Genomic DNA, 12,308 nt, shown 5'->3' with positions numbered 1-12,308 from the left:
CTTTCCCTCGTAGGCTCCACACCACAGGGGCCGGCAGAGCCCTCGACCCCATCTGATCCCTTCAGAAGCGACTAGGCTCCTGCACGTGTGTAGGGCACGAAGGAAGCCCATGTGATTTCAAGGTTGCTTTAGCATGTTTTAAATGTGTAATAAAAGCAAATTCTAATTTGTTTAAATTAATGTTGAATAAAAGCACATTCTGATTTGATTAATAATTTCATGCTCTTAACAGCGTCCAGGTTTTCTCAGTCAGTGAATGTTTGCTGGTTTTCACTCTCCGTCATGGTGAGAGGCCCACAGGAAAGTTCTGCCCTCATAGCATTGGTAGCTCCCCTCCAAGGCGGGACCCCCTCCCTGGGCGAGACCCCGCCAGCACCAGCAGCCTTCCAGAACTCCACCTTTGTCAATGTGAAAATCAAGCCTGCCGGCCGCGCCCCAGGGCTCCCTGGTGCCATGCTCACCCGGCCCTCCGGGCAGCCCTCTGCACTAACCTGCCTGCAGACGTGCATGTTTGAGGTCAAATAAGCCAAGGTTTGGTTTTATTAGCTGGTCACTATAGGTGACTGCTTTTGAAGTCTGTCTACAGTGTAAGAGGATCTCGCTTTGAAGCCCATGGTGGATGGGCCGAGGTGGGGTGGGGAGGCACCAGGGGTCCTGGCCAAGTCACTTAGGTGCCCGCATTCCGTAAGCCCACTTAGCCACAGTCAGGAGTAATGGTAGCATGAGAGCTAAAACGCCCATTTGTAAACCTGAGGTAAATTTCAATTATAAATAGCTTCTAAACTGGTTCGATTTCTTACATACAACTCTGCTTTAAGGATACCTTCAAAAGTTGCCATTCAGTAGTTGACTGATTTCCCATAGGAAAACATTAGAAATAACCCTTTCAGACTTGAAGGTCTCTTGATAACAGAATTCCTGTATTGCAAAACGTGTGATGGGGCATGCCTCGTCAGCCCTCTTAGGACTCGGCCACGCTTTGGCCTCTGCCCAGTTCCAAGCAAACCTGTTTTAAGAAGAAAAATAGTAGTAGTTACTGTTGTGGTATGAATCTAGAAAACCAATATAAAATCCTTGTTAATAAAAAATTCAAGGAAGTAGAAAACAGTATGATGAGTACACGATCCAGTTTTTTTAACGAACGATTAAGTGAGGAGTGCGACCTTAAAGCACACTTTTGTTTTTCAGATTCGTTAGCACCAGGTCGGTACCTTCCGTCTAAGCTCCGCAATCTGCCTTCCGTTAACGTGCGCACAGAAGCGCCCTACTCAGGGTGTGCCTTCTGCTTCGCAGGCTTTGTGCTGCTTATTCTCATCACAGTTGCATCTTGTCTAGAACCGAGAAAAAACCCCAGAAACTCAGAGCCCTGGGGTGTCCGAACCACCTGTGGTTGGTCTCTGAAATCGGGTCGACCGGCCACCAACCTGTGTTTGTTTCGCTTTCTGTCCTATTGAGAATTGCACCTGATAGAGGCTTTGTTTACATGCCTCCCAGAAGGTGCCCGGTGGTAGCGTTAGGCTAATGTTGGCTAAAGCACGGTAAGAACTGTGGTGTCTGGCCGACGTGGCGGCCCTTTCTCATTTCTTGCTCCATCCCCCGCCCCGTTCAATTCCAGGCCTTTCCGTGGACAGTCCTCAGCCTTCTCCCTCCGCCCGGAAGAGCCCGCCGAGCCTGAGCCCTGCATCTCAGGTGACTCTGGGCCCAGCTGAACAGGGCTTGTTCCCCCTCCTGAGCCCTGTCCTTAGCGACGCTGGCGGAGCCAGGACGGACGGCGAGGAAGAGCCAAAACACAAGGTGGGCGCCGCCCCCGCAAGAGGCTAGCTGCTGGTGGGCCTGGTTTGCAGGGAAGCCTGGGGGGCCCAGGGCTCGAGCTCTGTCCCAGGGGGCTGGCTCGCCCAGTGAAATCTGTCCCTAGAGCTGCACGTCACTGGGGACTCTTCGGCCACCTTTGCACACAGGCAGGCTTCCTTATTCATTTAATGGCCGTTCCTGGCACCTGTGGGCTTCGAGTGGGGACGTGGTGGGAATGGTAGGGCCTTGGGGGACTTCTCAGCCTCCTGCCCTCCCTCCCTTGTTGGGCACTCTCTCAAACGATCGGGTGATTGGGAGGGTGACCAGGAACCCCCATCTTTTTGGTCTCATGGATGAGTGGGTTCTGAAGGAATGACCAGGTGGGGTGGGGTCCACACGAGGGGGCGTGATAGCACAGGAAGAGGGTTGTGTGGGGTTTGCGGTGGAAAGTTGAGGCGATGCCCACAGGTTTCTCTTTGCTCTCAGGGACAGGAGGCCGGCAGGTCGGAGAGCCCCAACTCGAGGATGAGGCATTGGCCGGAGGCAGTGGCACCTGTTGCGTGGCCACCCCCGCCCTCCTGGCCTGTGCCCACCCCCCACCCCCCTGCACCCGAGCAGCAGCATAGACCAGGTGGTCCTGGCCAGGCAGCTCTGTGGGCGGGCACACAAGGGAGGACAAAGGGGCCAGGCAGCTGGAGGCTTGGGGAAGAGAGTGGTTGAAATAACGGGTGGTGGACTGTGGTGGCCCAGAGGGCACCTGTCCCCCTGTGTAGAGTAGGGTCCCCGAGGAGCAAGCTGGAAGGAAGCCAGGCTCAACTGGGCTGCCAGCAGGTGGGACCCTGCCTCACAGGTGCCTGTCACGTGGGAGGGCTGTCGTGGAGAACACCTTGTCAGGCCGTGGGTTTCATCCTGAAGTTGTGCCGAGGGATGCCATGCGTGGGATGCGGGAGATTCCTCGAGAAGTGGGGTCGACCAGTCGGAGGCCTGGCGAGGCCTCAGCACACACTCCTTCCCGGGACCCCGGTCAGAGAGAGCAGGTCCTGAACCGGAAGACGGGATGTGCCGTTGGGCACCTGGCAAGGGCAGGGATCCCAGGACCCCGGCCCCGGGGGCAGGGCTCACAGTCCCCACCCCTCAGGCCTCTGTTCACATCGGGCTGCCTGGCAGAGGTCACTCTGGTCCCTCGAACCCGGTTCGGCAGCAAGACTGTTGGCTTGGGGTGTTTTTATTTATTGATTTTGCAAACCTAACAATTATCTGTTTAGCTCACTGTTGCTTTGGTGCATAAACAGAATGGCTGGAAAGCTGCATAAAAAACTAAATTTTGTTTTGTTACTTTTCCGCACTACAAAAATAGTCATCCTTTAGGTGGTTCTGTAGGGAGACTTGTACCACCCGAGGGTCACCGGCTGGATTCCCAGTGGGTGGCCGTGGCCTTCCCATCCAGACCAGGCCTCAGAGATGGAACCTGGGAGCCCCACCACAGGCTCGCAGAGCCATGTCTGGGCCCTGCACCTGGGGACCCCAGGCCCTGCCCCACAGCTCCCCTGCCTCCTCTCCTGTCCCTGGGCACTTTCCTCAGTGCTGCCCACGGCCAGCCCACAGGCCAGCGCTAAGACACATGGGCCACAGACCCACGAGGACTCCCTGGCAGGGCCTCAGCAGCAGCTAAGCGCTGGGAGGGGCTTCTGCCTTTGCCTCTGACTGCCGGACTCCCCCTCTGTGGGGAGCAACCCGCCCACTTGTTTCCTGGCGTCCCTCCTCGCCAGTGTGTCCCACTTAACTGGCTGTTTCTCCCCCTTTCCGATAGAAATCCTTGAGGACTGACAGTATTCGGGAGGGACGAAGACTGAGGTGCTTTGTGGGGCACTCCCTGCCTGGGGCTCTTGGGCTGCTTCCTGTGAGGACAGGTGGCAGGGCTGGGCAGAAAGTACACCGTCCTCCCGGGGTGGTGCCGTCCCAGCCCCACTGATCTGCAGCCAGGCTGGCCGGGCTTTTGCTCCCCTGGGAGTTTCCCTAAGAGGTTTTTCACTGCATTGGAAACCTGCGGACCACCCTCGGTACACAGGCAGGCTGGCCTGACTGCCACACCCCTGTGTCCCGTCACCAACTGGTGGCGCCTGTGACGTGATGGTGAGCTAATCAGTGACACTGCCGTGGCTGTGTTTCAGAGCATTTCTCTGTGGGTACTTTCATCCCCCACAGAAGAGGAGTCGGTCTGGAACCTCAGGGTGACCCTGCTTCTGCAGGATCGCACTCAGGGCTAAGGCACTGCTTGGGACCCCACACAAAGGAAATGTGGGTAGGAAGCCAGCTTGCCTGCCCTGGACCCCCCCACCCAGAACCCCCGGGCCGACAGCGTGCAGGTGGAGGTGTCCAGGATCAGGGACACTTGACCGCATGGGGGTGGGCAGAGGCTGCAGACGGGGAACGTGGACCTCTTCCTCGGCTCTGGCCCCCGAGAGCTTGCTGGGCACTTCGAGCTCAGGTGGAGATGGGGTGTGTCAAAGAGACTGGACTGAATCAGGATTTGGAAAGTCATGTTTCAATAGCACAAAGCCCAGAAAGAATTGAAGAGCCACAGAGGTTGCCACTCTGCAGGGAGGGGGTCTGGAGCTCTAGGAACAAGGGGTGGGCACTCCAAGGAGATGCTGCTGGGACCCCGGTGTTGTGTGACCGCAGAGCAGGCTCACCGGGGCTGCTGGGACAGAGCAGCTGTTGACTATTTGGAAAGAGTGGGCCGCGGGGAGTAGTCCCTGTGGGTGGAGAGGTCACGGCCAAATCGGTGGTCTCCGGGGCACACAGGAGGCATGAGACTGTGTTGTCACCGTGGGAACATGGCAACCTCTGGTCAACTTCACCTGGGGGCGGGGGCACAGGGAGGAGAGGGGCCCCCAAATAGCAGCCTCTAGCCCAGCCTCCCCTGTCAGCTTTTCGCCGGCGTCGAAAGCCCATCCCAGACTCGTGCAAACCCGACTCCTCACCTTCCTCCCCAAACCTGTCACCTCGGGGATGGCGGCTTTGTCCCTGGGCCTGGACCCAAAATTACAGTCAGCTTTGTCTCCTCTGTCCCTTGGACCTCTACCCACACCAGAACGTGACCAGGAGACTCTTTCCGGGTCCTGCTGCTCCCCTCCCCACTACGGACGGAGCCTTCTGCCGGGCCCCAGCCACCCATGCTGCTCTTGGCGCGGCATCCGAGCCCCTCCCAATGAGCTCCAGTAGGCCCCAAAGACGCCCTGCCTCCCCCACCAGTAACCAGCTCACCTGTCTCTTGCCCGTCCCCCCCATCCTTGACCTCCAGCCGGTCTCCCACTACCCGACCCCCTGTCTCTGCCGGCAGGGGCTGCGGCCGCCGCACACCTCCGGCCTCCACCCTCCCCGCTCTGCCCTTCCTCCCACTGCTGTCGCTCCAGCGCGGGGGGCCTCTACTCCTGGGTGAGTCCCCGGTGCCTGTGTGCCGTTGGTATGTGCTCTGTAGGTGTTTGCTTGGTGGCCTCAGGGACAGCCAGCCCTAGAGAAGTCCTCGGCCGGGTGGGGGAGCTACAGGGGAGCGTGCAGGGATAGAACAGAGCAGGGTGTCAGCCAGGTGGGACAGGACGGAGGAGGGACCTTCGAGCCGGACCTTGACAGAGGCGGCTACCTGAGGTGATCATGGTGTGGAGGAGCCCCACAGGGCTGAGCTGGGCCACCCACGTGGGGGCATGCGGCCTGTCCTTTGCTGGCCTGCCGAGAGCTGGGTGTGGTGTGGCCCAGGTTCCCAGGGGGCCTGTGGCAGCCCTTCCTGCTCCCGAGCGTCGGGTCCCCTCCCTGTTGATTTGGCTGCCGGCACCTGAGAGTCAGGCAGAGGCCGTGAGGACGGAGAATTCGGAGCTCCCAGGGCGGGGTCATCTCTGGCCCTGCACTCAAAGCGTGTTAGCCGGCCTGGTGCTCTGACATTGGGCACAGTTAGAATGTTTGGCAACTTTAATGACTTTTTTGTGAGTTCAGCTTAATCGTTTCTAGTCACATACATGCGTGTATACAGACACATGTATCTGTTAACCAGCTACACCCCTGGCAGCGATACCAGAACAATAGTTTCATTACAAAACCAGTAATAAGCTTCAAAACATGTTGATGTTTGAACAGTGATTTTTTTTTTTTTCTCCCTCCAAAAAAATAACATAAAATGGGAAAACCATGTAAAGGAGATCCATCTGGGCTTATGTTTGGACTCACAAGTAAATCCCTTCAGGAATTACAGATGAAAAGCGCACAATGATGTCAGCTTGGGCAGAAGAAAGTGAGAGCTGTGAGCGTGGGCGACGTGGCCGACAGACACACGCTCACACTGTCTGTGCCTCTTGCAGAGCATGGCAGCAGATGAGGCCTATTTCATAGCGAAGGAGATTCTCGCTACAGAACGAACATACCTGAAGGATTTAGAAGTTCTCACTGTGGTATGAAACCTAAATCCTTTGTTACTTTGTCTTCTTTAATATAATCGACACCAGAAATAGAGGATCTCTCCTGAGAAGTAGCTCTTGGCCACCATAAGATGTACATGTTTATGTTCTATTAAACATGTTTGCCTTCAAGCCTAAGAATAGAGTCAGAACAGTGAGTCCAAGTTTTTTTGTGAAACTAGTATCTATTTGAAGCTTTTCACCCAGAACTGTTTTCGTATGTTGTGAAAATAATTGGGCGATCGGCCAAGAGGACAGCTGTAGCACTGATTTGAACAATGGGGAATCTGGGATCGGTGCCGTGTGTCCCGTGGCTACAGACCATCAGGGGCGAGGTTCCTTGGTCACCCTGAGCTCTTCCTGCAGTGGTTCCGCAGTGCGGTGGTCAGGGAGGACGCCATGCCTGCAGATCTGATGACCCTGCTCTTCTCCAACATAGACCCCATCTACGAGTTCCACAGAGGCTTCCTGCGTGAGGTGGAGCAGAGGCTGGCACTCTGGTAACACCCTGCACACTCGGGCGGCCCCTGCCCTGGACCCCCACGCGGCCAGCTCTGCCGATGTAGCTATAACACTGCCCTCAGGAAATTCCCAGCTTCAGACACTAACTCACAAGAACCATTGTTTGGTCGAAGCATATTTTTCAAACTTGTGGGAGGGGTAGACCTGTAACAACAGCCACTTTTATTCTTCCTTTTCCGTAAGAGAGAATGAAGTAAAGGTAGATCCACTTTTTTGCCTCGTTACCGTCTTCTGTCAAATATGGGCCTCCCACCTTGAAGCATCTCACTGCCATTCTAAGACTAGGACAGCCAGGCACACGAGCATCAAAGTACAGCTCGCAAGTTTTAACAAGGTTTTGACCATATTTGTCCATCTCTGTCTACTCCAGGGAAGGGTCTGCCAGTGCCCGTTCCACAGGCGGCCATCAACGAATCGGGGACATCCTGCTCAGGAACATGCATCAGTTAAAGGTACCACGTGTTGGTGTGATAACTCCATACCTAGCAGATGACAGTGTGCCCTCAGCGTTGCCCTCAGAGCAGCATTCCCTCAGAGCGGTTATCCCCTCAACACAGCTTTCCCCTCGGGGAAGTTTTCCCGTCAGGACGGCGTTCACATCAGGACAGTTTTGTAGGCAGGACATATTTCTCCCCAGGGCAGTTTTCCCCTCAAGACAGCGTTCCACTCAGGACGGCGTTCCCTTCAGTTCTCTTCAGGACAGTGTTCATCCAAGGATAGCTCCCCTCAGGATAGCGTACCCCTAAGGATTTGCCCCAGGGCAGTTTTCCCCACAAGACAGCATTCACCTGAGAACACTGTTCACCTCAGGATACAATTCCCCTAGAACATGGTTCACCCCAGGTCAGTATTCCACTCAGGGCAGATTTCCCTTCAGGTGAGTTTTCTCCTCAGGACAGCATTCACCTCAGCACAGTTTTCCTCGCAGGACAGACTCCCTTAGAATAGCTTTCCCTTAGTGTGCATTAGCCACAGAGCAGCATTCTCCTCTAAAGAGCATATGCCTCATGACAGTGTTCCCCTCAGGACAGCATTCGCCTGAGGCAGTTTTCCCCTCAGGATTGTGTTCCCATCAGGACGGTGTTTGCCCCAGGGCAATTTTCCCCTCAGGACTGGACTGCATTCCCCTCAGGACAGCCTTCCCCTCAGGACTGGGCAGTGTTCCCCTCAGGGTAGCCTTTTCCTCAGGAGAGCCTTCCTCTCAGGACTGGACTACATGCCCCTCAGGACAATGTTCCCTTCAGGACTGGACAGTGTTCCCCTCAGGACAGCCTTCCCCTCAGGACCGGACTGCATTCCCCTCAGGACAGCCTTCCCCTCAGGACTGGACTGCATTCCCCTCAGGACAGCCTTCCCCTCAGGACTGGACAGTGTTCCCCTCAGGACAGCCTTTCCCTCAGGACGGCCTTCCTCTCAGGACCAGACTGCATTCCCCTCAGGACCGGACTGCATTCCCCTCAGGACAGCCTTCCCCTCAGGACCGGACTGCATTCCCCTCAGGACAGCCTTCCCCTCAGGACCGGACTGCATTCCCCTCAGGACAGCCTTCCCCTCAGGACCGGACTGCATTCCCCTCAGGACAGCCTTCCCCTCAGGACCGGACTGCATTCCCCTCAGGACAGCCTTCCCCTCAGGACTGGACTGCATTCCCCTCAGGACAGCCTTCCCCTCAGGACTGGACAGTGTTCCCCTCAGGACAGCCTTTCCCTCAGGACGGCCTTCCTCTCAGGACCAGACTGCATTCCCCTCAGGACCGGACTGCATTCCCCTCAGGACAGCCTTCCCCTCAGGACCGGACTGCATTCCCCTCAGGACAGCCTTCCCCTCAGGACCGGACTGCATTCCCCTCAGGACAGCCTTCCCCTCAGGACTGGACAGTGTTCACCTCAGAACAGTTTTCCCCTCAGGATAGTGTTTGCCTCAGGACAGAATTCACCTCAGGTCATTTATCCCCTCAGGACAGCTTTTTCCAGGGGAGTTTTCTCCTCAGGATAGTGTTCACCTCAGAGTTTTCCCTCAGAAAGCATTCACCTCAGGACAGTTTTCCCCTCAGGTCATTTTTCCCCTCACAGCAGTGTTCCCCTCAGGGCAGCATTTTGCTCAGGACAAAGTTTTCTTCATAGTAGCCTTTCCTTCTGGGCAGTTTTCACCTTAGAGTGACACAAAAGTCAGGATGAAATTCCCTTCAGATCAGGGTTCTCAGGTCACCATTCCCTTCAGGATAGCTTTTCCCTCAGGGCTGCAAAACCTCGGGATGCCTGGGTTGCCCAGTCAGTTATAAGGCAACTCTTGGTTTCAGCTCAGGTCATGATCTTGAGGTTTCATGAGTTCGAGCACCGGGTCAGGCTCTGTGCTGGCAGCACGAAGCCTTCTTGGGATTCTGTCCCTCTCTGTCCCTCCCCCACTCGCACTGTTTCTGTCTCTCTCAAAATAAATACACTTAAAAATTTTTTTACTTCATTTTTTTAAAGTTTTTTTTAATGTTTGTTTATTTTTGAGAGAGAGAAAGAGAGAGCAAGCACGAGTGGGGAGGGGCAGAGAGAGAGAGAGAGAGAGGGAGACACAGAAGCAGGCTCCAGACTCTAAGCTGTCAGCACAGAGCCTGACACGGGGCTTGAACTCACGAACCGCGAGATCATGACCTGAATGAGACGCTCAACCAACTGAGCCACCCAGGTGCCCCTAAAAATTTTTTTGAAAAAAGACTGCAGACCCTAAAGACAGGGTCCCCTTAGTGCAGTTTCCTCTTCGGGACATCAGGACATCATTCTCCTCAGACACCCTTCCCCTAAGGACAGCATTTCCCTTAGAGCAGTGTTCCCTCAGGACAGCCTGAGAGGGAGTAGCGTGCCGAGGGCTGGCGCTCCTGACGCCTGCTGCTCCATGACCCACAGCGGGACATCAGCCCCTAGTTGACCCGTGTAGTTGTTGCTGTCCTTGCTGAGCTCACCAGCTGCCGTAGGATGTGCAGAACATGTCTAGCTGGCAGTGGGTCTTTGCACACAGGTCTGCCGGCTTACAGTTCCGGTTTTTTCCCTCAGACGTGTTAGAGCTCCCTGAAGGGAAGGTGCCAAGGAAAGTACAGAGCGACTCTGGGGAGCCAAGGTCAGCAACGCGGCAGAAGCAGCGCGTCTTCTCATTAGGACCAGTTGTCACCGGTGTGGAAAACAATGGGGCCAGCCGTGCTTTCGCTGTTCAGGGGTCTCACTCTGGCTAAACACACCTGGGACAGGGGCCCCACCCGCAGGCTCATCCTGGAGCAGCCCTGCGGCATCCTGCCCGGGGACTCAAACCCACTCGTACCGCTCCGGGCTTCCAAGCCCTCATGCCCACTCGCTGGGCTGGCCGCCGCCTCCATCCCAGGCCCGTCCTGCCTTCCACCCAGTCCAGCCAGACTCCTGACATATTGTAGGCCCCACTCCTAGAAGCCTGGGGGGCCCACAGATCCCTCAGTTCTGTCTTCAGAGAGCCCTGCTCGGAGCCCCTTCTCTTACCCTGAGACTTGTTTGGTTTTCTGAGCCAGGTAGCAAATTCGTCATTTCTATCCCAAAAGCACTTGCACAAATTTAAAATCAAAATACACACAAATCTGTTTGAGGTTATCGTACCACAGACGTTATGTGTAACATCAGTAAAACGAACTGATTTAATATTGAAACCTTCCAGAAGGTAGAGAGGGACTGGCCGGGATTATCTGTATAATACTCAGAATCCATACATGTGTGCTTTGATTTGTGCTGTAAGAATATCAGGAGCGGGGGCGCCTGGGTGGCGCAGTCGGTTAAGCGTCTGACTTCAGCCAGGTCACGATCTCGCGGTCCGTGAGTTCGAGCCCCGCGTCGGGCTCTGGGCTGACGGCTCGGAGCCTGGAGCCTGTTTCCGATTCTGTGTCTCCCTCTCTCTCTGCCCCTCCCCCGTTCATGCTCTGTCTCTCTCTGTCCCAAAAATAAATAAAAAATGTTGAAAAAAAAAATTTAAAAAATTAAAAAAAAAAAGAATATCAGGAGCGATCATTCCCACTCCAACAAGTGGCTCGAACACCTGCTCTGCTCTGCACGTGGCTGGGACCTATGGCCCCTGCGGGGCTGAGGGCAGAGGGGAGCTTGGTCTGTTTCCCTGCCGCCCAGCACCACTGTGTCGTGTGACGCAGGTTCCGGCCCTCTCAGCCCCAGCCCTTCATCTGTAAAGTGGGGCTGACACCCCGTGTCCCCTCACCACGCGTGGTGGTGACCCTGTGGCTGAGCCCCGCGCTCCGTCCGAGTGCCGTCTGGTCGCACGCGCACCGGCCGTTCTTTTCTGTCTTGCCCCATTGAGATTTCCGGCTGACCAGGCTGTCCGCGCGGGGCCCCCCTCTCCCGCCCTCCTGACCTAAGGCCCTCCCTTTTATGCCTCAACAGGAGTTCACCAGCTACTTCCAAAGGCACGATGAAGTCCTGACGGAACTGGAAAAGGCCACCAAACGCTTTAAGAAGCTGGAGACGGTGTACAAAGAGTTTGAGCTCCAGAAAGTCTGCTACTTGCCCCTGAATGCGTTCCTGCTGAAGCCCATCCAGCGGCTGGCGAGCTACCGCCTGCTGCTCAGCCGGCTGTGCGGGCACTATGACCCCGGGCACCATGACTACGCGGACTGCCGTGGTGAGTGTGGCCCAGAGCTGGTGTTGGCCGCGTGCCGGCGCCGGTGTGGGCGGGTGCCAGAGGCGCGGCTACAGGGCAGCATGCTGGCTTTTTTACTGGGAACTGGGGAGTGCGTGGCTTCCCCCCTGGGAGGGCTGGTCCGGCCGCAGTCCCCTCCCCTCCCGCCCAGCTGCCGGAGAGGTGGGTGCCTGTCCTTTAGCTCTGCCACTCCAGGGCAGGGCTCTTCTCTGCACGTCTGCGCAGTGTAGGGAAGGACTCCGATCGCCTCGCAAAGTCACAGTGGCCTCCCGCTGTGAGGGGTTTCCCCCCCACCCAAGTCCACGGCCGGTAGAGAGCAGCTCTCAGAGTGACCCTTTCTGGCCTTGAAGCCTTGGCTCTAAAAGTCAAGCATTTGAGCCAGCATGGCCCATTAGAAGCTTCTGATATTAATGAGCTTGGTCATTTTTATTTGTGTTAAAGGGACAAAGGAGCATAGACCCAGAGCTTTTAAGCCTACAGACGACCTCTAGTTGTGCACTTCTGGTGCCAGCCTTTGTGCAAGTCCCCTACTGTCATTGGAAGATGAAAGATTATTTAGCTGGTCCCCACCTAGTCCTGAAGGGAGTAAATAAGATACTTTCTAATGTGTCATAGGACACTGACATCTCCCTTCCTCTTCATTCCAAAAGCAAGGGCTTTCTGCTCGATAAAAGGACAAAATTGTGGGAAATCCTCACAAGCACATTTAGGGTGATACAAGTACAGAGCGTTTATAAAAGTCCGTTGGCCGTGGGGTGGGCGGTGCCGGCAGGGGAGGCCCCGGGCTCCAGGACACGACAGGGAGGCCAGTGCAAGCGGAGGGGTGGGGCCCGCTCGCTACCACCGGCTTCCCACTTGGTGGAACCCATCCCGGGGCTGATGCATGAGAGGGCT

General features: G+C 55.9%; 1 protein-coding gene across 5 annotated transcripts in view; it reads left to right on the top strand.

The window, feature by feature from the left end:
- Positions 1 to 12,308, top strand: part of FARP2 (FERM, ARH/RhoGEF and pleckstrin domain protein 2) — a 107,313-nt gene that overhangs the window by 79,783 nt on the left and 15,222 nt on the right. For all 5 annotated transcript variants that reach the window (XM_058698528.1, XM_058698548.1, XM_058698539.1 and 2 more), the window contains exons 14-18: positions 1,616 to 1,794; positions 6,144 to 6,233; positions 6,606 to 6,739; positions 7,132 to 7,213; positions 11,159 to 11,396. In XM_058698528.1, the coding sequence (XP_058554511.1) occupies positions 1,616 to 1,794; positions 6,144 to 6,233; positions 6,606 to 6,739; positions 7,132 to 7,213; positions 11,159 to 11,396 (723 nt within the window). The remainder of the gene's footprint in view (positions 1 to 1,615; positions 1,795 to 6,143; positions 6,234 to 6,605; positions 6,740 to 7,131; positions 7,214 to 11,158; positions 11,397 to 12,308) is intronic.

This window comes from Neofelis nebulosa, chromosome 2 (assembly GCF_028018385.1).
Source record: "Neofelis nebulosa isolate mNeoNeb1 chromosome 2, mNeoNeb1.pri, whole genome shotgun sequence".
Taxonomy (NCBI): Eukaryota; Metazoa; Chordata; class Mammalia; order Carnivora; family Felidae; genus Neofelis; species Neofelis nebulosa.
Note: the sequence above shows the minus strand (reverse complement) of the source record. Positions and strands in the feature narration are given on the sequence as shown.